The following is a 25,840-nucleotide window of genomic DNA, read 5'->3' as shown; positions in this document are numbered from 1 at the left end:
GACTTCATAGACTATTGAAATGAAGAAAACTTTTTTAAATTTGGGGGACCAATACAGGGTTGATTTTTGTTTGTTTGTTTTTGTTTTTGCGGTACGCGGGCCTCTCACTGCTGCGGCCTCTCCCGTTGCAGAGCACAGGCTCCGGACGCGCAGGCTCAGGGGCCATGGCTCACGGGCCCAGCCGCTCTGCGGCATGTGGGATCTTCCCGGGCTGGGGCACGAACCCGCGTCCCCTGCATCAGCGGGCGGACTCTCAACCACTGCGCCACCAGGGAAGCCCTGGGGTTGATTTTTATGATGCCAAGCAAGGACATTAGAATCACAGCAGGAGCAAATATCTTTTAGTATCCATTTTAGTATGGAGCCCAGTGTGGACTGCAACTCAGTGCTGGATACGTCTGGAGTAGACAGGCCTCTCACTGTTTTCACTCTAGACACCCTACAGCCGTCCCTCAGTATCCACAGGGGATTGGTTCCAGAACCCCCAGGGGGAAACCAAAATCTGCAGATGCTCAAGTCCTTCTGAAAGACGGCAGAGTATTTGCACGTAACCTACGCACATCCTCTTTATACTTTAAACCATCTCTAGATTACCTGTAATACCTAATACAATGTAAACGCTATGTAAATAGATATCAGAGCGCAGCAAATTCAAGTTTTTGCTTTGTGGAACTTTCTGGAATTTTTTTCCCAAATATTTTCAAGTGAAGTTGGTTGAATCTGCAGATGCAGAACTTGCGGATATGGAGGACTGTATATCCTACCAACGCACCCAAGGATTACACTGGCTTCTTGCAAAGTCACCCCACATTCACTTGAGAGAACTGAAACCCTTAAGGTATTTTCTCCCCCTCAATTTTGCCTACATATTCCAAGAATAGGACCTGGTAGTTAAAAACAAACAAACAAACAAGCAACCCTCCCCACATAAACACCTGGCACAAAATCCAAAACGTATCCCTGAGTTTCATCCTGTCAATGCAGTTCATCACTTACGTATAATGGGATATTATCACTGAGTTTCACCCTGTCAATTCAGTTCATCACTTACGTATAATGTGATATTATCACTGAGTTTCATCCTGTCAATTCAGTTCATCACTTACGTATAATGTGATATTATCACTGAGTTTCATCCTGTCAATGCAGTTCATCACTTACGTAGAATGTGATATTTCTGGATAAACATTCAGGAACCCAGTATATTCACTCATTTTCAATTGACTTACCATCATTTTTGGTTTTATGTTACCCTTTACAGAAGTAATTATTAAAAATACTACACAGTACAGGGCTAAGAGGAGAATCTTGTGGTCACTAGGAAACTCTATCCCTGCTGAACTAAAACCCAATAGGTGTAGCGGTTTGACCTGTTATTCATCCACCCGGGGCAAGGGGCTCAGGCTATAGGGGCGGCTCTTTGCTTTTCACAAATGAAATTTCACTGGAACAGTCTTGCTCAGCCCTTTACGTGCTGTCTGTGGCTCTTTCACACCCTGATGGCAGAGCTGAGCAGTTGTGCCAAGAGACCATCTGGCCTGCAGAGCCTAAGATATTTACTATGTGGTCCTTTATAGAAAAAGTTTACTTCCCCTCTTACGTATAGAGCCTGTCAAAGCCCCACAGGATTTTAGGTGTACTACATCCATCATGTTTCTCTGAAATAACAGCCTTTCAAAAAGAGAACAAGGTTAGTTTGAACTGACTACTCCTGTGAAACTCTAAAGTTGATTTCTGTAATGGTGATTCCAAAGCCCTACAGAAATCACGATACAATAACTGTTCATAAAAATTTTAGAGAAGGAGAAGCCGTTTTAAAAATGTGCATTTTTGAAAATATATAATGCACTTTACCACAAAAGGTAAGGCGGACAGGCTGTTAGGTAATGATGGCTGATATATATTCTGTGTTTTCTTGGCCTAGATGCCCTGAAGAAAGAAGTCATCACCAGGCCTTGTCTTGTACTTAAGTCAAAGATCCAGGGACAGGACTAGGATTTGCTGCGACTTAACTGATGAACTCACAATATGACTCATCCATGACTTGTGACTTACTGGACTACTGGGTGGTAAATGTTTCTGAAATTCAATGTACATGTGATGAAGGGCACCAAGACTCATTCACACGACCAGTGGCTACTGAGCGCCTTCTATGAGTTAAGCCCTGTGCTGTCTCTGGGTCTGAGCGGTGAGCAGAAGAGAGACGTTCCTTGCCCCACTGGGGCTTAAAGTCTAGAGGGAGACAGAGACAAGAGTAACTTTTAAACAGTGTGTGCGTGCGTGTGCGCGTGTGCGCGTGTGTATGTATATATTTATTTATTTGTTTGTTTGTTTGTTTCGGCTGCACCCGGTCTTAGTTGCAGCATGCGGGATCTTTGTTGTGGCATGCAGGATCTTTTTTTTTTCTTAGTGGCGGCATGAGGACTCCTAGTTGCGGCACGCATGTGGGATCTAGTTCCCGGATCACGGATGGAACCCGGGTCCCCTGCACTGGGAGCGCAGAGTCTTACCCACTGGACCGCCAGGGAAATCCCTAGACAATGCATATTTAATTATGGACACTTAGAAAGGGAAAGAGCAGGGCCCTGTGACAAAGCCTCCTAAGGAGACACTATTAAAGTATGTGGTCAGAAGGGACAAGCCGAACGGAAGCAGGAAGACGACCCAGTTTGAGGGCAGGAGGGAAAGAGCCTGATGACTGCAAACGGGCAGGACCAGATCCTGGCTCTCTGAGGGTCTGCACTCAGGAGAGAGGGCCCATCACACACAGCTCTCCACAGCAGCCCCCTCGGGACAGGCAGGGTTTCCTCTCCCGCACTCATCCGTGGGCTCCATCCTGCAGGGACTGTGTCTGTCCCGCTCACCTCCAACTCCAGGGCCTGCTGGCATCTCTATATATCTGCCCAATGCCAGGGTGAAGGTGGCTATGGTGCAAGGTACCGGAGGACGAAGGGACAGGAAGTCAATCTGCCTTTACATCCCAAACATGACAGCTGACCTGGGAAACTCTGTAGACACGTGCCTCTACAAATACAGGTACTAATTGCATGGCAGGGTAATAAATGTAGTTGTCTCATTAAAAGTCAAAACATTATTTTTCTTACATCTTCAGAGACAGTTTGAATTTCACAGAAAGTCAAATGGAGTTCCACAGACATTTCTAGAAACTTACAGGCTTCTTGAAGGAATTTCTCTCTCACGCTGTCCGAAGTACAGTTTTTACATGTCTTAATTGCAACCGCCAAAGCTGGATTCTCCTGTGACGGGGACACATGCAACAAGAGGGTCTCTGTGTTAATCAATGGGCATGTTGAGGACAGGCTGTTTATTCTGCAACTCTGGATTCTGGATCAGACAGAACCAGAATTGTACAATCTCAAGAGTGAGAGGAACAGTTAAAATCCTCTGTAGAAAAACCCCAGAAAACAGACGTGCATGTAAAACGCTGCAGGCGATTCGTCTGTTCCACAGACATTTCCTCTCCGTAGTGCCGGGCACTCCTGTAGGGGCTTAAGGCTGCACCAGTGAACAAGGGCCGGTGACCCCTGTGCTACTCCAGCTGACATCCCAGAGGAGGATACAGACAAACACGGTGAACGAGACATCCATCGTGGACTGGAGCGGGTTAGAAGGTAACCTCCCCGAGAGGAGAGGGAAGAGAGGGGATGAGAACAAAGAACTGCTGGAGGGGAGGGGATGCCGGCCAGGGGTGGAGAGAGGGGTCAGACCCTGTGGCTTCTACCCTAAGTGAGAGGCCCCCCGAAAGGGGAGGTGAGGAAAGGCGCCACGGAGGCGGGGGGGGGGGGCAGGAAGACAGCGGGCTGGGCGTCGGGGAGGGTGAGTTCGGGTTTCTGGTGAGAGAAGGGGGAGATCAGAAGCCCAGCTCTGGACAAGACAGGCTTGAGATGTCGGTGGGACGGCAGCTTGCTGGCACAGAGGCCCATCTGTTAAACGTCTGAGTTTGGGGCCTTCTGAGAGTCACTAGCAACCCAGGACATCTCAATGTGACCACTCTGCTCTGAATGACTTAGTCTGTCCTCTGTAACTACACAGCAAACTTCCAGGACCAGCACCATGAATTCTACCTCTATGTGCGTAAGGCTGATTGGTATACCTGAGAAATGACACAAAATGCCCATTTTACAGGAGATCTGAATAACAACAGAAACTTCTGTAAGACCGTAAGTCATCATCAATCCTGTCAATTCAACTCAAATATTGAACATGGTGCTTTATTAAGACAGTAAAGAAACGCAAGGAAAATACTGCTCTCTAAAAATGCATAGTTTCGAGTGGGTGCTAAGCCTGAGATTCCACAGGCCGCATGTCTACAAAGGGGTGTACGTGAGCAGACCAGGTGTCTCGGCCATCAGTCCATGGACTAGGCCCGGTGACTAGTGGCCCAAGGCTGCAGAGGCCTGGGGGGTGCCGAGCTGTCAGAGCGGCTGGTCACAGAGACCTGATGCTGGAGAAGATGTCAGTCCACAGCACGCAAGACCAGAACTGAGCACAGGGTTTTCTAAAAGCCTTTAAAAGGGGGCAGATGCGAACACATCTCAGTAACTGCTCACGACACAATTTTCATTACCTTCTTTAAAACACAAGCAGAGTTTAGGGGGACAGAGCAGTTCTTCAATGTTGAATGAAAATGCCACCCTGGTGTCCACGAGGCCGAGGTGAGGGGCAGGTGATGAGGCTCTGAGTTAGTAACAGCTAGCAGACACTCAAAAGATCTTAACAAGTGAGTCTAGAGGAGGACTGCTCTGGGATGAATTAAGAGAAAATAGATTTAAAGCATGGTTTTTAAGACTAGGATAATAATGATGCGAGCGTGCGCAGATGACCAGCGATGCTCAAATTATAAAAATGAACCTGATAACCGGGCCTAAGAAAAAAAGAAAAGTGTGTGCTGGGAGCCTTCAGATACGCCTCGTGCCCATGACTCTGAGAATGAGGGCTGCCCTGCCGCCCCGTGCGCCGCCCCTGCACCCGGCCCAGTCCCCCTCTGCTCGCTTCTCCTCGTCGTCCTCCTTCCCCGCTCAGCTCCACCTGGGGTCCCTGCACTGGAGCTCCGCCCTGTCTGGCACACTCCCCACGGGGAGCTCAGGGACTGCCCCTCCTTGTTCACGTGTCAGCGTCTCACGGGAAGAGGGCCCTGACCTCCCCAAGCCCAGGCTTTGTTTTTCTCGGAGCACAGATTCCCCACTTGATACTCAATGTGTTTGCTTCTGCCGGTCCCCTCGTGCCTCAGATAGAATTTAAGGGCTGTGCGAGCAGGAACCCTGACTGTTTTGTTCATGACAGCGTCCCCACCGCCGAGCTGCCACTTGGGGGACGACTGACAAATAACTGCTAAAAGAATTCACTGAATCTCAAATAACGTAACCAGTGCTGGGTTCTTGCCCATGAAATCTATGCTGAGTTACATTTGACCAATTATTAAGAATCCCTGATAAAATGTTATTACATCTTACAGAACACTAAAGAGCATAAACTGGAAAAAGGATTTTTAACGGAAACCTAGAGGAATGAATTGGCTATAAAATGAGATTCCCACATGAAAAACAAAATAAACAAGCATTCACATACGATGTGTATCAGAAAGACATTCAACAAAAAAGGTTAGCGCTGATATTTTCCTGGAGGCTGGGATTCACTCAACAAATACTTAGTAAACACTATGGATATTGAAAAAAATTTTTCTCTTGTATTTTTACAACTAAAATGAATTACTTATAAGTGACTGAAATAAAGTCTATCAGCCCTGCTGTTAGCTGTGTGATCCTGGTAAGTCCCTGTACTCCAGGAACTTCAGAATGCTTGCTTGTTAAGAATTCTAGAGATGTAAGGAAGCTCAGAGACCACTGGGTTCAAGTCCAATACTTTAGATCAAGAAGCCTCACCTCCCTTACATCTCACAGTCAGGTAGATCCAGCTCTAAGATTTAGGTCTTCTGATCAAATTTAGATCCAGGGCTCTTTCTAATGCATTTTGCCTCAAGAGCAGAGTTAAGAGAATTAAGAAGATAAACAATACAGATAGAGTAAAAACAAAAAAAACAAAAAAAACAAAAAAAAACCCCAAAAAACTGGAAAAAGAGATAATGGATAAAAATATATAATAAATGATACAGTTTTATATAAGTATAAGGGTAAAAACTTTCAAAACTGAACTTTAAAAAACAGAATCTCTAACAACAATTATCTATTTTCCTCGAAGGAAAGACTTTTACAGTCCTCCGGTTATAAAAGTAATGATCAGTGTATCCCTAGCGCATGTGTAAAGGATGTGGAAAACTGACAGATAAGGAGACACAGGGGGAAAAATTGCCATTTGCAGTTTCCATATCGGGGGTCACAAAAGGTCAATCATCTGCTATTATATCCCTACTAAAGCCATCTCTGTTCACTGTCATTGTTCCAGTTAAAAATAGTTTCTTGAACATGTATGTACTGTTATTTTAAACTGTCATTGAAAAATTACTGATCTAATAAAAAAAGACATACAACAGCAAGCGTTGGTCGGGGTGTGGAGAAATGGGCAACCTCACACATTGCTGCTAGGAACTGAAACTGGGGCAGTTTCTTTGGAAAAAAGCTTAGCAGGTCGGCAGAAAGTTAAACAGTGGCTAGATGACCCAGCAATTCCACTCCTAGACACACATACTCAAGAGAACCGAAAACTATGTTCACACAAAAACTTGTACACGAGTGTTCATAGCAGCATTGTGCATAACAGCCAAAAAGTGGTAATAACCCAAATGACCATCAACTGATGACTGGCAAAACAAAAAGTAGTTTATCCATACAATGGGATGTTATTTGGCCATAAAAAGAAATGAAGTACTGACACAGGCTACCACGTGGATGAACCTGACAACATTATGCTAATGGAAAGAAACCAATCATACAAGGCCACACACTGTATGATTTCACTTATATGAAATGTCCAGAACAGGCAACTCTAGAGAAAGAGAAAGCAAACTGGATTGGCAAGGGCTGGGGGGAGGGTGGAATGGGAAGCGACTGCTAACAGGTATGGGGCTTCTTTTGTCTTTTCTTTCTTTTAAACTGAAGTATAGTTGATTTATAATAGTATATCAGTTTAAGGTGTACAACATAGTGATTCAAAATTTTTATAGATTATATTCCATTTAAAGTTATTATAAAAAAGGTTATCATACAATATTGACTATATTCCCTGTGCTGTACAATATACTCTTGTTGCTTATTTATTCTATACATAGTAGCTTGCACCTCTTAATCCCGTACCTATCGTGCCCCTCCCCCCATCCACTTTCCGCACTGGTAACCACTAGTTTGTTCTCTATGTCTCTGAGTCTGTTTCTGTTTTGTTACATTGGTTCATTTATTTTTTAGATTCCACATATAAGTGATAACATAACAGTATTTGCCTTTCTCTGTTTGACTCATTTCACTAAGCATAATACCCTCCAGGTCCATCCATGGTGTTGCAAATGGCAAAGTTTCATTCTTTATTACGGCTGGATAATATTCCATTGTATACATATACATACCACATCTTTTTTTTTTTTTTTAACATCTTTATTGGGGTATAATTGCTTTACAATGGTGTGTTAGTTTCTACCACATCTTCTTTATCCATTCATCTGTTGATGGACACTTAGGATGCTTCCATGTCTTGGCTATTGTAAATAATACTACTATGAACACTGGGGTACGTGTATCTTTTCAAATTAGTGTTTTTGTTTTCTTTGGATACATACCCGGGAGTGGAACTTGCTGGATCATATGGTAGTTCTATTTTTACTTTTTTGAAGAACCTCCATACTGTTCTCCACAGTGGCTGCACCAATTTACATTCCTACCATCAGTGTACAAGGCTTCCCTCTTCTCCACATCCTCGCCAAGGTATGGGGTTTCTTTTGAGGTAAAGAAAATGTTCCAAAATTGACTGTGGTGATGGCCGTACAACTCTGTGAATATACTAAAGAACCACTGAACTGTGCACTTTAACAGAGTGAATTTCACAGTATGTGAACTACATCTCAATGAGATGATTCTTAAACAAATCATTAAAAAAAATTCACTGATCTCTTTGGGAGGGCAACTTGGGGCAAATTAATGTTCTTTTCTTGAGAATGCAGGTAATTGGGAATGCTGGCTAACTGCTGTTGACTTTGCATCTGTTTGTTATCTATTTGTCAACTGCACCCAAGGGAACAATCATCTGTGGAATCCATTACTGATGACAGAGGCTGCATGAAAGACTAAAACGAAGAGAAGACCCAGGTCTCAGGAGCTAATTTTGCCAGTTTTATAGCAAGTGAGTCGACATGCGTGATAAGCTTTATGAAGGACAACTGCAAACACCCGGAAGAACTAAGGACCCGTGAAGACGAACAGGAGCAGCCTACACGTAAGCAGGAGCGGCTCGGCTGCTGTCTGACAGGACTCACCGGGCTCGTGTAAGCGCCTTGGTGCACGTCTCCGAACTGGCCCTCTCCGATGCACCGTCCCAGTTCTATTCTTTCTCTCTGAATCTCATAGTCCCTGGCTGCAAAACATGATCCACACACCAGAAGATACTTCAGTGCAACATCCCCAGTGTAGAAAACACTGGGCACACCTCATTTCATCATCATCCATGAGTAAAACCTTCATCGGTGGCACATCATTCTATGAAAATGCTTTAGACAGAGTGGAATTCTCTTAAACAGTATTTTTAAAGGAATTTATGTACCTGTTACAGCACTGCTTGAATTACCAAAATGAGGAGTTTTATACAAGGTAGATTTTTTTTGTAGTTTTGAATGTCTGATTTAGCTGATTATCTATTTGATGGTTTTCTAAATAATTGCTCCAAGTTTATGTATGTTTAATTAATATGAGCTATTAGTTCAGGTATTAATATATGAAGGCTAAAAAACAGTTATTTAAAGCAATTATTTTACAAGTAACTAAAGTCTGTAAATATGGAGGGAACAAAAAATTGTCCCATGAGTAGCTTTACAAGTTTAAGAGTTTTCCACTTTATTATAATCCTATCTATATTATTCACGGAGCTAAAAGAGTTTAAAGAGGGAGCTTCTAAAACCTGATTTCAAAATCAGATGACTTGGAATCAAAGTTGAACGTATCACATAATAAATAACAAGTATTTTATATTTTTGAGAGCATGTGCCTCAAATTAATGTATTAAATTGTTATGATTTATACAAAACCAATTATTTAGCAGGCTGTTGAGACACATGGAAAGAAAATACCCACTAGGAACCTAGTGGATGATTCTAATCCAATTAACTGCTTGGTATTTTGATTTCTTCTAATTTGTCAAATTATAAATCATACAGAAAATTCAACCCAAATTTTAGAAGGTTATTTTCCTCTTTAAAATCACTTTAGCTAGTAGTTCCATTGATTTAACAGCATGAGTAAACCAATGAAAAAATTTTTAAATAAAAGTTAACTGAAAACTGAAACATCCCGTTATCATTCCATCGGTTGCAATTGCAAGCAAATGCAGTTATTTTAAAGGAATCCTGTTACCTTCATCTATTCCATAGCTTTCTGTATTGCAATTAAGAGAGAAAAAAATTGAAGACCTTGCTTAGAAATAACTAATAGCAATTAGGTTAACAACAACAAACTCGGAGAGTACATTTCAATATTTACTTTCTTAAATATTTTGACTATCAACACGGGTCAAAAAAGAGGACCAAACACCAAACGCAAGTAACATCCTCAAGTTAACTCAGTGTGATACACAATGCTTTACGTTTCTATCCCATAAATTCCTACATGATAACCGTATTTGTGGGGTTTGGATAAAAGTTAGCCATGTTGGACATTTACCACTCAACTATGAAAATATACGAATAAAAATGTGGATACTCTGCAGGAATGTACAAATGGCTAGGTGGCTAACCAAAACTTTAAACCTAAATTTAAACATTCTTCCAAATTGCTACTGCAAGTCAAAGTAAACACATTTAAGTTTTTCAGCTCTTGCCTCTGTTTCAAATCACTAACCTGGGAGCTCTTGAAAGGAGAGGTCCACCCAGGATAATGTTTGCCTGACAGGGCTGGGCTGTTTCTCTTTATTTTGGTAACTCTCCTCAGTGTATATGGTAAATCTATTGAGAACCACTTTTAAAATATTTACACAACAGGGTAAAGCACCTGAAACATTTATTTTCCAAATACATGGAGCTCTACTGAAACCAGGACATCAGATGTTGAATTATCAGGCCTCTGAGGCTGTAAGGTGGACTCCTAATTGGGCCTCTTTAAGAGGTAGGGTTAACTTTTTTTTTTAACCTGAGTGAAATTCCAAGGTTGTCTCCAACTCAAGAGCTGTGACTATATACACCCCACCACAAGGGCTGGGGCTCCCAGACTCTCTTCACCAGCAAGCCGCACAGCGGAGAGAAGCAGAGGGTGACACTGCTAGGCTGCTGTGGGGGGTGGTCAGTGAAGAGCCCTTCTCTCCCCACACCTCCAACTCGGAGCTGGACGGACTGGACGCGGGCTGCTCTTTGTAATTGCTTAGTCAAGGGCAATAAAAAAATGAAAGTTCAAAGGGGAAATGCAACTCATTAAATGTGTGTATTCAAAGAGCTGTATATATGTGTGAGTATACATATTTAACTTCAAATACTAATTTCCTACAGAGAGGGAATGCTCTAATCATTAAAGGTTATATTATCATAGAGCCAGAAAACAAGATTACAAAAACCCCATAAGTGAATTGACTTATTATAGATATTTGAGTTTCAGGCTTCTGACCTGGCAGTGGGCACATACAATACAGAATTCTAAAGGCTGAAAAGAATATTTCTGTTACTAACTCAATAAGGTCTTAAAAGTAGTTCTAAAAGGACAATAAATACCTAAACCGTTTAAACACGAGATATTTAAAAGTCTACTCACTCGAGGGCATGGTGTAGGTATCTTCCTCGTCGATAATCTCAGCATAGTCATCTGTTTCTGTAGGAAAGGAAACAGAGGTGAAATATTCAACCCCCTGGCCTTTAATATAACTCGAAAAGGCAAAATGATCTGCCTAAACCCCCTACCATGCTGACATTATTCTTAAAACACTATTACTCCATTTTTGCTCACACATGAGTCATTTATGGAAATAAAAGTGACACCATGGTCCAACATGTCATAATACACAGACCTGTTCCTCAGAGAGCAAAGAGACTAACAGAGAAAGCCCTTGTGGAAAACAGAAAGACATGAAACAACTGTTTGCACGATTCAAACCCACCAAGCGGTACTGACTGCCAAGCTCCCCCTCAACTACACCAAATACACGTTTAAAACCACACCGCTGTCTACCAGGATTTCTCCAAACAAGACCGGTACCTCCAGAACACAGCTTAGATTTCATTCATAGTTAGACTCCACAGCAGTCTGGATGTTCTCCTTTAGAAAACAAAACGGCAGGCTGACTTTTGAGGAGATTAACTGGGCTAACTTACTTCATTTGTTCAGAGTGAAAGCAACCCAGGAATTTCTCTCCTGTAACTTTTCACTCAGATATTTAAACAGTATGCATTAATGTCAAAAGGGTAAAAGATGTGCCAAAGAGAATAAAATCAGAACAAACAGCACATTGAAACGAGTTCTTTTCAGACGTAATGTCAAGGAGTTCCAATGTTTCCACTAATTCCTTTCAGTAATGCAGCAACTTAAAGACCCACCACCACATTAGTGGGGGGAAAACCCCTTTTGTAGAAAACACCCACTCACTTGGATAACAATTACACTGAAAAATCACTCAGCTCTTGTCTGTCTTCCTCTTTCTGGAAAGAGGAAAACCTTTAGTAGCTCTATGCACAAGGGTTTAGGCTGATGGGCCAGGAAAGGAGGGGCAGTACTTCCTGAATTATCATCTGAAGAGAGATCGTTTTCAAAATTTAACCCCAGAGAAACTAAAAGCTAAAGAACTAAAAGTTCTTTCTTCTGTGCTGCCATTATTACTCCATTCAGATATTAAAATTATAGAAACCAAAGAAAATAGAGACTACATATAGTTTACGGTCTCTAGATATCAACTGTTCTACATACTGCTACGGTAACGACTGAGACCCAATCTAAAAGCAACTGGAAGAATTCATTTCTTGCTTTCTTCTCTTTTTTTTTTTGCGGTACGCGGGCCTCTCACTGTTGTGGCCTCTCCCGTTGCGCAGCGCAGGCTCCGGACGCGCAGGCTCAGCGGCCATGGCTCACGGGCCCAGCCGCTCCGCGGCATGTGGGATCTTCCCAGACCGGGGCACGAACCCGTGTCCCCTGCATCAGCAGGCGGACTCTCAACCACTGCGCCACCAGGGAAGCCCTCTTCTTCTTTTTCTTTAAAATTTATTTATTTAGTTTTGGCTGCGTTGGGTCTTCGCTGCTGCGCACGGGCTTTCTCTAGCCGCGGCGAGCGGGGGCTACTCTTCATTGCGGTGCACGGGCTTCTCACTGCAGTGGCTTCTCTTGTTGCGGAGCATGGGCTCTACGTGCGCGGGCTTCAGCAATTGTGGCCTGCAGGCTCTAGAGCACAGGCTCAGTAGTTGTGGCGCACAGGCTTAGTTGCTCTGCGGCATGTGGGATCTTCCTGGACCACAGCTCGAACCCGTGTCCCCTGCATTGGCAGGTGGATTCTCAACCACTGAGCCACCAGGGAAGCCCAAGAATTCATTTCTTAATTCGTAATCATCATTAAAAGTGATTAAAGTAAAAACAAATTCGACTGGCAGAATGTAAAGTCAATAAATCGGTTCTCCTTTAGAGATTTAGCAAATGTTACCTATTTGTGAGTCCTGTATGCCAGGTGGATAATTTATATTATTCTTACATGTTTATAGGTAATACTACTTTCAGGATTAAAGAAAAAAATTATTTAATCTACCCCAAACCTTACATTCTTTATTCCTAAATTTCTCCCTCCTATCCTGTTCCCAGTGACTACCAGGAAGAGTGAGTGATGGTTCCTAGGCCAGGAGCCTTGCTTTCGTGTAAGGTGAGATGCAATTTGGGGATGGAGGTGGTGTTAAGGCAGAGGCAAGGAAAGGGCTAAGCGGAGGAATGTGCCGGGGCTAAGGCCCCACAGACGGACACTCAGCCACTCACTCTGTCTGCAGTCGGACAAGCTCCCCTCACGCCCCTCCCTCAGAGCACATGCAACTAAGGCTCAATTTCCTGCAACCACAGACCCACCCTTGCTGCCCCCTTTCACACAAAGCACACACCCTTAGAGGCCAAACACATTAGCTGACCCTGAGGGGCCGGATTCTGGCAGTGAAACTGCCCAGATCTCTTGCCTCTGCCGCCCTGCTACCAGATTTGCTCCGGAATCTTCAACACCCCCTGCACTTGGCTCTCAGCTCTACTAAGGAGATATCGGGGATCCATCAACTCTGCGGGCACCAAAGTTTCCCAAGGCTGTTGGGGTCACTGACCGCCTGTCCCTCCGTCTCTGTGGGTAATGGTATCTGCCACCTGAGTGTCACCTGTTCAGAGACCCATCCTCACCCCCATCACTCTCGATCACGTTGCCTGACATGTTTTGCTCAGGGCCCATCACTACCAACCCTCTGGCGGTCCTCTGGTTCCTCGTCAACCGTGTACCCCCATCCAGAGCAGAGCCCCCAGGGCAGTGGGCCCTGCTGTATGTACCTTGTTTACTGCTGTGTTCTCAGCTTCCAACCCAGGGCCGGCCGGCCCGGGAGGCACCCAGTAAGCACTTGCTGAACGAAAGGGAGGAGTGCCCTTCAACAGTGCAGGAGGGGACGGCGCTCCCCGTGACCCAGAGGCGAGGAAGCCAGGCCAGCCACAGCTGCATGTCTGGGCGCTGCTCCACCCCAGGAGCCGCTGAACCCGTCTGCGCTTCAGCTGTGCCCTCACGTGCCCAGTGCGAGCACGGCTACCTGGTGGGGCCGTCGTGAGGATTACAGAGATGCACGTGAAGTTGTGGTGCAGCCCTGCACAGGACAGGTGACAAACAGGTGGGAGGCTCCTTGGTTCCCTCCTTCTGAGGCCTCTGGAAGGAGCCTTCCTGGTGGGACTGTAAGCGCTTCCCAGATGGCCTCTTCTTATAAAACTCTCAGCAGGGATACCGACTCTGAACCGGCTTCAAGGAGTAAGAATAAAATGGCTCATGTGTCAGAGGCTAACACACAAAAGTGACGTGGGAAAAACCAAGTTGCATGCACTTGCATTAATTCACACAATCACAAGAGAAAGGCTGCAGTTTTTTCCTTTAGTGCTGTGTGAATTCTACAAAAAAACTTTGGGGATTATCCAAGCTTCCTGGGCATTACTCATGACGACACGTGGGTGTGGCTATGGGTACCGTGACGTCACGTGAACTTTTGCTGCTGTGTTCTCCTTGAGTTGGTTCTTATGCAGAAAGGTCAACACTACTGAAGGCACGTGGACCTACAAAGGTTTTACCGTAACCTTCTATATAGGGCTTTCCAAGTGGGGATACTCGGCATATTTGTCTAAGAATTCTTGATACTGATTTGGTTCTATCTTCCCTTTTTCCTTCCTGGTTTTTAGGATTATGAGACAGTATGACACTGAGATGCAAGGTACTTTTACATACTCAAGGGCCCCTGAAAAACTGGAGTCCACCCTGAAACCACCTGGCCCCCAAAATAATGACATAAAAGAAGGAAAATATAAAGGAAAAGGAAACAGGTTCAAAGATCTCGTCACAAATACAGGAAAGCAGCTCTGCACCCTCCACTTGAGCAGGACGACAGCTAACGGAGCGCTCGCCCTAACGCCAGACGCCGTCACAAACAGCTACACATGTCGCCATCTAATCCTCGGGGCATCGTACATGGTGGCACTGTTATCATCATCCCCGCTTCCCAGGCAGGAAGCTGGCGGACCCAGAGGCACCCTGAGTTTCTCACAGTCCCCAGCCACTCAGCGCTCCAGCAGAGCTCCTGGGCCGCCATGTTCTGGGCTTCGTTCTTTACTATCTCCCAATACGTTTCTGGGGACTTTTATTTGTGAGACCAGATACCTGATGCTTCGAAACCTCGGAGTGTTCCCCTAAGGATGTTCTGGGACTTCACCCCCAACATGGGCATCCCTGGAAGGCTTAACTGGGTCTGTGCACTTGGGAGACAATTCTAGGACCATGAGTCAAATATTTCAAAGTAAACATTTTGAAAAATGGACAGAGACTTCTGAAACCTTGGATAACACTGTAATTTGAAAGGTTTGGTATCACAATACGTGGTAAAATAAAAATGAGGGGAAGACACGTTAAAAGGGCAGAAACCGACAGCTCAGTAATTAGGAAAGGTACAAAGTTCTCCTTTTAAAACAAAGGAAAAGAGGCCTAGTGAAGTCACTACTGAAACCAGTGACACACGCCTGTCACGCTCCGTCACGCAAAGAGCCTGAAGCCTCCGGAGTCACCGTGAAGGGGTCAGTTTCGAGCTGGAGAGGGACAGAGCAGTGGACGCTCGGCTGTAAACAAAAGGAAGTGCACCGGAGCCTGCAGGACCACAAAGCTCTCAGGAGCCAACCCCTCCCCGCGGGGAAGAGGGGGGCCAGGTGATTCCCTCTCTACCTCCTCCACCTGCCCTTCGGGGCCTGACACCAAGTGCTCTGACGACAGCCTCTGGTCGGCGCCCTGCTGCCCTCAGGAGGCCTGATGAGGCACCACCCCCAGGGCAACACATGCACAGTCACGGGATTGCTCAGCAATTCAGTGGGACCAAGCAACAGCACAGCTTCTCACCACACCTGCACACGTGACCCTGCCGTGAGCCCTGGAGGTGGCGACCAGCTTGTGGGGGCCAGGGGCAGGAGGGCTTTCAGGAAGCCAGGAAGGGCTCCGCTGTGCTCTGTGACCTGCACCGGGGTCGGTCAGCTTTTTCTGCAAAAGGTCTGACAGTACGTATCTTAGACTTCACGGCTCACAAAGTCTCCACTGCAACCACTTAACTCTGCTGTTGAGATTGCAGGGGTGGGCAGACACGTCATGAGTGAACGTGTCACTATGTTCCAGCAAAACTTTACTGATGGACACAGAAATTTGAATTTCACATAGTTTTGATGCCAGGTACTATTCTTTGATTGTACCCCCAACCATTAAGAACTGTAATAACGGTTCTTAGTTCCAGGAGCAATACAAAAACAGAGGTGAGCCGTATTTGGCCCGCAGGCCTTAGTCTGTGGAAGTCTCAGCTTATTCACCTGTAAAATGGGGATACTACTACTCACCCTAATTCAAATGTGGGGAAAAGGCACGATGTTTTCTTTAGATAAATAATGTGCTAACAGCCACTCGTTAATACACGTTTGTTGACATCTTTATGCTTTCACAGTAGTCCGCACGACAAACATCAAGGCCTGTTACAGATGAAGACTCCAGAGATGAAGTGCTTTGCTCAAGGTCACCCAACTGGCCAGCTGGTGACGGGACGGGGCGAGGCTGGAGCCTGGGACCTGACCACTCACCCAGCAGCCCTGGACTGGTCACCCGTGTCCTCACCCGCACGACAGCGAGGAGAACACCAATCATGTTCTGAACCCCTGCTGGGAGACTCGCTGGTGAAGGACACGCACGCACATCGGGGGCGCCCACCCAGTAACCACCAAGGAGTCGGCCTGGGAACGAGGCTTGGAGCTGGAAGTCCCAGGAGGCAAGGCGCCTTCCAAGTCACGTTTAGTCCAGACGTCTGACTGCAAGCACTTTGCTCATATGGTGCTCAAGTCGTCGACCAGACACACACGCAAGCACAGACGGACTCTTCAGTGAAAGCGTTATTTCATTTAATCGTGAGGAAAAATGCAACCTCCTTTAATTTTAGTTTATAAACCTCACTCCATATCGTAAGAGCACAAAGCTTCGTGCAGGCAGTACACAAAGGAAATGGAAAACAAGACACTACACGTGCTTCTAAATTTCTGGTTTATGAGAGTGACAACCTCAGCTGCCTGAGAAATACTCATCATCACTCCTGCTGGTAGTTCTCTAATTATTTTAGGCTGTTTGACTCTCAAACATCACTTTTCTTTCTTTCCTTTCCACTACCTCACTCCCAAACTAAAAATGACTATTACGTATGTGTGGAGGAGTGTGCAAATTTCTCCCATTTACTGCTGAATGATACCATTTCGACAACTTTTCTTCACCTCTAGAATTCGCTATGAATAGATACGACTTGAATTTACTACCGAGATGTGGTAAAGAAACTGACAGTTACCCTTCCCATGTCAAAGCCCTACATAATTCTGAAGAGATCACTGACTCACACCACGGTTTCTTCATACTTGTTTTGTTGGATTAAAGCCACATTTTGCCTTTCATTAAATACGGAATGATATTTATATCCATAAATAATTATATTAGTAACACAAACATGAAAATAAATATTACCGTCCCCACTAATTTCATCTGCAGATCCGGGTGGCATGCAAAGAAAGGGGGAGGAGAGAGAGGGGGGAGGGAGAGGGGAGGGGGGAGAGAGGGAAAACTCTATTAAAATGACAAGCAAATCAAAATGTAAGGAAAACACAAAAATTACCCCCCCAGTCTAATTCAAAAGATAAAAGAAGATCATAGGAGTTAGCATGTTTACTTAAGGGCATTAATGCGAGTTTTCAGCGGTCCACACGTCACCCCAAGTAAATAGCAGTTTAAGTGCGTTTCTGCCGCATTAAGCAAAACTGGATTGCTCCTCACAGTTAAATGTTAAAAAATGACTCTACTTGCCTCGAAAGAAATTTGTATCCTCTTGGAAATGAAAACTATGGGTCATTGACGTGTACCCCACACAATAAGCAGGGAACAGCCCTCAGCAAGCCTCCGCAGGATTCCAGCCTCTCCAAAGAAGCTCAAGGAGTACAGCACCTGAGGCTCTGCGGCGAGCTTCCACTTACAATTATACAGTGTTTGTAGAAGTGACTCTTCCAATTGTTACAGATAATCTTCCCTTTGCTGGAAAACTCCCCCCCTTGGCCTCTGCTCTGCAGCACCCTGAGTATCTGCCCCCGAGGCAGGAAAGGCAGACCCCTGGGGCTCACTTGGACCATCCTTCTCCATTAATCTCATGCCAGGTCAGGAAACCCACGAGGCAAAGGTACCTGCCGGCCCCTTTGGTAAAACACTAAGATCCCACAGGGGAAGCCAGGAAGCGACTTCTAGCCCTGTCACGCATTTAAAAACCAGCAAACGGGCAACAGTCTTCCATGAGGAGAGCGGCCCACAGCACCGCTGCCGGCAGTGGACAGCACTCACGGACCCCCAGGACAGGCACTCCCGCTCAGGGTAATCTACAAGCATCTGGTTAGGCTGCTGCCTGGGGCGCTGTGGTTAGTAAGAGTCTGTGCAAAGATGAGTGCAGTACCCGCAGAAGGAGGTTCGTGGGAACAGAAGACCAAAGGGAGAAAGCGCCTAGCTTTCTTAACTTTATGTTGGCAGTGACTGACTCCTTTATAAAGAGGCAGGAGGAGGAAAGAGAAAAACAAACACATTTTAATACAAGAGCAAACTTATATTTTAAGGCATATCAATAAAAACAAATACAAAATTGCAATGCTTTTATGTGACTACTGGCACACTTGATTTCTTAATATAACTGAGTTTTAAGAAACATATTAATATTTTAAAATGCAATTTTCCCTCTTAGGAAAGATTAGCACTAGACACAGAAAGTTTTAGCAAGACATAAAGAGAGTCAGCCAGCTAAGCCTTTACAAAGCCAGCCAAGTAAAGGTACAGATACCTTTACAAATCACAAAACTGAAACAAAATGAAATGAGACAAACAACAAAGACCAATAGACAATTCAAGATTCTTGTGAACATCTAACATTCAACCACGAAGAAAAAAATTGCAGAAAACTAGCAGATCCTGATTTGTGAAAGAGCTTTATAAGCACTTTCCCCCAAATCATCAGCAAAGACACAGACCTTAAGTGTACACCTTAAATAAACTGCCTTAACATAAAAAACATAAGGACATCTGAATACATAGGTTGCAAAGCCCCTCCCCCGCCTACCAGCATCCTTTGTTCATTCACTCTCACTCATGTGCTGCAAACTCACTTGAAAGTCAACTCTCTCTGTATAAGGCACTTGCTGGATGAACAAGCACCCAGGACAGTAGAACAGAGAAGAAACAACTGCAGTACGCTAAGGGCAAGAGCAGACAAGTCAAACTAGAGTCAAAACAAGGGATGTACGGCCCTTTAAAATGCAGCGGTGACACCATGTGACAGAAAAGATGCAGTGGGCATGCACAACTTAACTGCAGATCCACAGGGTCCCATCAAGAAAGGTAAGGATTCCAGGTGTGGGCCCAGGGAGAGCAGGGTCAGGATGAAGACGGCAACAACTTACGGCCATCAGTTAGGAACAGAAATGAGAAGAACTGAAACAGACAACGCGGCCACGCTCCCACGGGGTGTGCTGTTATCCCACCAATGTGCACTGTTCCATCTTCCCCCCTCAGCACACACGCAGTTTCCTGTGTGATGACTCCAGAGGGCAGCTCCCTGTGTTTTATCGGTTAAGAACACGAAAACAGTGCCCTGTGCCAGGCGGGATGGAATTCCGGATGGGGTGGAGGGGCAACAGCTATAGGGGTCATTGAGATGAAACAAGAACACGGACTGTGGATAAGATAAGAGCATTCTATCAGAGTCAAATTCCCTGGTTTTGGTAAAGACACTGTGACTGTGTAAGAGGATGTCCTTGGTCTTAGGAAATGCACACTGAAACATTTATAAGTAAAGGGGCATACCATGTCTGCAACTTGCTTTCAAATGTTTCAAAAAAAAAAAAAGAAGACGACGACACACAAATGGCCAACAGGCACATGAAAAGATGCTCAACATTGCTAATTACTAGAGAAATTCAAAACTACAGTGAGGTATATTACCTCACGCTGGCTAGAATGGCCATCACCAAAAAGTCTATAAATACTAAACGCTGGAGAAGGTGTGGAGAAAAAGGAACCCTCCCCCTACACTGCTGGTGGGAATGTAAATTGATACAGCCACTATGGAGAACAGTGTGGAGATTCCTTAAAAAAATAAAATACAGAACCACCATATGATCCAGCAATCCCACTCCTGGGCATGTATCTGGAGAAAACTCTAATTCGAAAAGAGACACGTACCCCAATGTTCATAGCAGCACTATTTACAATAGCCAAGACATGGAATCAACCCAAATGTCCATCGACAGAGAAATGGATAAAGAAGATGTGGTACATATATATACAATGGAATATTACTCAGCCATAAAAAAGAATGAAATAATGCCATTTGCGGCACCATGGATGGACCTAGAGATTATCATACTACACGAAGCAAGTCAGACAGAGAAAGACAAATATTGTATGATATCACTTATATGTGGGATCTAAAAAATAATACAAATGAATCTACTTACAAAACAAATAGACTCAGACACAGAAAACAAAGTTATGATTATCAGAGGGGGATGTGGGGAGGTAAGTTCGGAGTACAGGATGCCCAGATACACACTGCTACATATAAAACAGATAAGCCACAAGGACCTACTGTATAGCACAGCAATTATACTCGCTTTTTGTAATAACCCATAATGGAAAATAATCTGCAAAAAAACCCCTGAATCACTTTGTTTTACACCCGAAACTAACACAATATTGTAAATCTACTATACTTCAATTTTAAAAAAGAAAAAAAAAAAGTAGAGGGAAGGAGAAAGCAAGTGGGCCAAAATAGAGACATAGTGAATTTGAGTAAAGAACATATGAGACTTCACTTTACTATTCTTACAACCATCCTCTATGTGTGAAATTATGGAAAAATAAAATATACAAAAATCTCTATTTGGATTCAGATTCTGGCTCCACTACTCACCCCATGACATTAGAAAAGTTACCCAACTTCTGTTTCTGTTGTCCTATTTGTAAAATGAGGCAGTAAGAGAAGCTTCCTCAAGTAAAGAGATGCAGAGAGGATTCCATGAACTCCCAGGGCACCCGGCACAGGACAACCACTCCAAAAGCGCAAAGCTATTCCTACCTTTCAATTTTTTATCTTATTTCTAAACTAAGGTAATGACTATTCTTCATATTAACTTAAAAAGCAAATACTTTTTAAAAAATACAGCATAACTTTTTTTGAGTAATAACAAGAATATTGTCCACACCATTAAAAAAAGTGTTAGGACCCTTCCTTTATTTTATCCAAGATGACTACTTTAATTATGTTTGTAAACACCTACCATGAGCTAACAGCACACTGTGTACGTGCTGGGGCTACAGCACTGAAACAGCCCCCCCCCCATTCTTCCCTTGTTGAGCTTACATTCTGGGTTGGGGAAAAGACGATTAAGTGAGTCAACCGTGTGGTACATCAACATGTAAGTGCCATGGAGAACAAACTCAGAGCAGACGCAGGACAGGGAGTGCTTTCCTGTAGGGCTGCACCTCTAAATATGGAAGGAGTCGTTTGCTAAAAGCTTTCCAGAGCAGAGGTGAGCCTGGGGCACTGGCCAAGGAGCAGCAGGGAGGTCTGGCGGGGACAGAGGGAGGGGGAGGGCATGGCAAACGTACTTCTCAGTCACCCATTTCTCAGGGCAACTGAACAGCTGATGAGCGGAGGCTGTCTTTAGAAGTGTAACAGCAGGGCTTCCCTGGTGGCGCAGTGGTGAAGAATCCACCCGGCAATGCAGGGGACACGGGTTCGAGCCCTGGTCTGGGAAGATCCCACATGCCGTGGAGCAACTAAGCCTGTGCGCCACAACTACCGGGCCTGTGCTCTGGAGCCTGCGAGCCACAACTACCGAGCCCACAAGCCACAACTACGGAAGCCCGCGCGCCTAGAGCCTGTGCTCTGCAACAAGAGAAGCCACCGCAATAAGAAGCCCGCGCACCACAACGAAGAGTAGCCCCTGCTCGCCGCAACTAGAGAAAGCCCGTGCGCAGCAACAAAGACCCAACGCAGCCAAAAAAAAAAAGAAGTATAACAGCGAAATAAACGAAGATGACATGAATGCACCCGTGGCCATGCTGTGGCCCCGAATAAAATTCCTGCACAAACATCAGTAGCTCCAAAGCCACGAGGTGAAACACAGACTCTCTGAACCTACGGATCGGCTTAACGTCACCGAGACAGCGGCCAGGTGTCACACAGCACCTACACGTGGGCTCGTAAAAACAAAATCTTTGAGTCCGAATCCGACCAAACTCCTCTCAATCCTAACGACCAGGCTGTAGGTAAGTCAGGAATACAGGGGCTGGAGGGGGACCCGCTCAACACAGCAGCACGGAGCGGCACTTGGCCAGGCCGAGTGTGGGGCACAGCGTACAGGACACGATTTCCTCAACAGATAAACTGCGATCAAGAAAAAAAGAAGGGGGGCGGCAGTGCACAGAGACAGGAGGAGACAGGAGACACAGCCAAGTTCACCCAGCCCTGCTTGTCTGACCCCAGACTGGACGACACCAAGTGTGAAAATGCCTTAACCAGGGAATCCGAGCACTGACCGGACAGCTGGTATTAAGGAATTACTGAGAACGTTCTTACAGTGTAGTAATGTTGTTTTTAAAAAGTCTTTATCTTTTAGAAATGTTTACAGAGGAACATGCCTTCAAGGCGCTTGAGACCATCTGTGGGGAGTGTGTGTCTGTGTGGCTGGGGACAGAGGTGAGGTGTGGCAGGTTTTCAGCTGCTGAACCTGGGTGATGAGCCTGGAAGATCGCTACCCAATCTACTCTCTCTGCTTCTGTGTGCGTCTGGAGCCTCCCATGACGAAGAGTTAAAAAGCTAAGAATTCAAAAGCATGACGATATCCACCCATTCGCATGGCCTCTTGCTTGTAAAAATATCAAATGCCTTTTATCTTGACTCATGCAGTTTGATTTTAACAAATTCCACAACATGATGAAGCCATGACATGCTACTAGAAACCCGTGAGGTCAAATTCCAGAATTTATATTTTAAAAGTTTCAAGCCTTCCTTTAAAATTTTTCTCTGTGAAGGGGGAAAAAAGAAAACTGGGTCTTCAGATGTTAGCAATATCTGTTTTTATGTTTAACAAGACGATACTTGGGCTTCTTGTAGTAATAAGTTTTAAGAAGATTATTAAAGTTTATTTATTAATGTGTTAATAAGTTTAGCAAGAGGATTAGGATGGTTCATCAGCTAAATAAACCCAAACACTGGCCACTGTGAAGCACACTTTCATACAGACAAAAATGCACCCTTGCTCAAAGTGCTCTAGTGAGGGAAGCGCCGCGCTGTCCCTTGCTATGCGGAGGCTATTAGGAGGGGGTGGTCACGCTCTAGTCTGGACGCCAAGTTCACAGGACTAAGAGGACGGATCCATGTGGCCTGGAAAGCGTTTCCAGAAGTAAATATCCTCTTTAAATTTCTGTTGTGCTCATGACTGCTCCAATCTCACTCGGGCTCTTTTTCATCTGCAAGTGTCTCAGGCTACTCCCCCCGGGGGTCCTACAAGTGTCTGCCTGTCTCCAGGCTTGCAGCTGAGAGGTTCAGTCCAATTCCAGGGTGAGGAACAGGAAGCCATCTGGCTCCGGGTCCTTCTTGGGTGTTATTCTACAACACATGACGTAGATGCTTCAGCGCCCATGTGACTCCAGAGTATTCTTCTCAACTCCCTTAGGAGCCAGAGAGGTGAGGGACATCATCAAGGAGCACCCTCAAATCTCCAAAGAGGCAAAGAGAGTTCAGATGCTGTGACAACGGTGCGAGAAGGGGGGCTAGGATGAAGGAAGTAGCACGGCGGGGGTGGTGGTGGGGTGGTGGTGATGGTGTATTTTCATGATCACTTTCATGAACACTTTCATGAACACTTCCTTGTTCACGTGCAACACGATCAACCGCCCTGCCCCTACCTGGTCAGAGACGGCTGAACGTCTCTCCTAACGCCAGACTGACTACAGAACGCTAGTCGTGGCTGATGGAATTAAAAGAATTTCCAGTAAGCCAGGTACTATGAACATGTCAAACCCCCAATACGTACGACTCGGTGCACGTAAAAATCACCAGCAGCATTAATTTGATTAAATCATTTCATAAAGCATATAATTTACAAAAATTAACTTCACATGTACTAGGCGACAATACTCTATTAGGGCACTTAAAAAAAATCTCTAAAAGCTTTCGTTTAAATCAAGCTTTCAGCGCAGACAGAGACTACCTTCTAAATCAGCATTATCAAAAGTGAAACTAGGATGTAAACCAGACGAGAGAAACTCTTTCTAACTTCAATACAGGGCGGACTTGTGGATTCCAACAGAACAGTCAGAAATGAGTCAGGACTATGCTATTCCTGATAAATGGGAGAAAACTACCCTGAAATCAGACTCAGACTCTGCCAAAACTACCCCTCCCTTCTACACACGAACATCTCAAGCTTTCCAATGACTCAGTGTGGTCTAATGGAAAGGCGATGGGTCTGGAGCCCAGATCTGGGTTTCCATCAGGCTCTCGGCCACTGCTAGCTACGTGAGCCAGGCCTCGTCACCTCAGCCCATCTATAAAGTGGAAACATGAGGAAGCTGTCCCGAGGTTCAAACAAGTCAGTGCTTGTGAACATGCCTGGCATAATCTCTGAGCCTCGTTCACATGTAAACAACTATCAGTACTTATATTTACAAAGCAGTGGCAGGGCAATGAATGAATAACAGACCTAGTGTTTCAGAGACTGTGAGAAAAAAAGGGGGGAAATGCAAATAATTATTATGGACTATACATATACCACTTTATATTTTATAGAACTTTACAGTTTACAAACTACTTTTGCATATATAAAGAAACTGCTTGATAACAGAAATGCACAGTTTTCCCTAGAAAGAGTTACTTCCCATTTTCACTGTACAAACAGAATGCTTAAATAAATGCAATTAAACTATCCTGACTCTTAGAGTAAAATATTCCAAAATCAGTCTATTGGACCCATCCTAAATGGGCCGGTAAGCCCCCAGAGTGGGGCCACTTGGGTGGTTAGCCTGTATTCAGTAGAACCCAACTTTACCCAGACATTCAAGGAACCTCCCTCAGTACTTGTGAACGAGTTGGTCTTGTCATCTCTTCTTTAAACCCTGCACTCAGAGGCTTGGGAATTGCATTTATGTATGTTGAAGCTGATTAGCTGACATGACCTCTTTCTTTTCAACAAATAAAACATGAAACTTCAATCTCAAAAAAAAAATTAAAGTAACTGCTTTAGAATTTGTAATGAAGCAGCTTAACGCAAGTAACATTTATTTTGCTAAGTTTATTTTCGTTTAGAACAATTTTTAGTCACTAACTTGAGAAACCTAAAGGTAATCTTAAACAACTGGAATGATGTTGCATGATTAACTAAACCAGAAGAATCTGTTATAGAGTAAAAAAACATTTTTTTAAATTTATAATAAATACTGATAAAGTACCATCACAAAGTGGTGCATTTGATCATCAACGAAGGGCTCAGCAGACACAATCAAACCAAACATTTCTAATGAAAGAAAGAGGTCATTGCACTGGTTGTCATGACAGACACACAAGAGAGAAAATCGTCTTCTGATCTCCGTCCCACTACTACAACCCAGACATGTGACAAGAGCCACGTGCACAGTGCAGTGGCCGTCACGCGTTACCTGTGTTTCTGTTACACTTAAGGCCCTACTGCTTGATTAAGGGCCTGGTTATTAAAAAACGAAACAGAACCCTGAAACACAAAAACCAACCACACAGAAACCAAAGTTTAAACCTTTGAAATATTTAAAATTCAGCTTTATTCATTGATTTTCCTCAGAAATACCTATATTCCTGGGGTATCTTCACCCACACGAACGTGGCTCAAGCACGCCTCCCCCCCCCCGCCCCGAT

General features: G+C 44.6%; 1 protein-coding gene across 12 annotated transcripts in view; it reads right to left on the bottom strand.

The window, feature by feature from the left end:
* The window catches only part of PTK2 (protein tyrosine kinase 2), a gene marked incomplete at its 3' end in the record, with an annotated part of 253,282 nt that overhangs the window by 60,066 nt on the left and 167,376 nt on the right, over positions 1-25,840 (bottom strand). For 11 of the 12 annotated variants that reach the window (XM_079902116.1, XM_079902122.1, XM_079902124.1 and 8 more), the window contains 3 exons: positions 10,914-10,970; positions 8,441-8,538; positions 3,173-3,257 (listed from right to left, as the gene is read on the bottom strand). In XM_079902116.1, the coding sequence (XP_079758242.1) occupies positions 3,173-3,257; positions 8,441-8,538; positions 10,914-10,970 (240 nt within the window). Of the gene's footprint in view, positions 1-3,172; positions 3,258-8,440; positions 8,539-9,530; positions 9,552-10,913; positions 10,971-17,382; positions 17,401-18,352; positions 18,437-25,840 lie in introns of all 12 variants that reach the window. The other variant, XM_079902119.1, reaches the window with a different exon arrangement.

The sequence above is a fragment of the Stenella coeruleoalba genome (genome assembly GCF_951394435.1).
Source record: "Stenella coeruleoalba genome assembly, chromosome: 17".
In the NCBI taxonomy this organism is placed as follows: Eukaryota; Metazoa; Chordata; class Mammalia; order Artiodactyla; family Delphinidae; genus Stenella; species Stenella coeruleoalba.
This window is presented reverse-complemented; position numbering and strand designations above follow the sequence as displayed.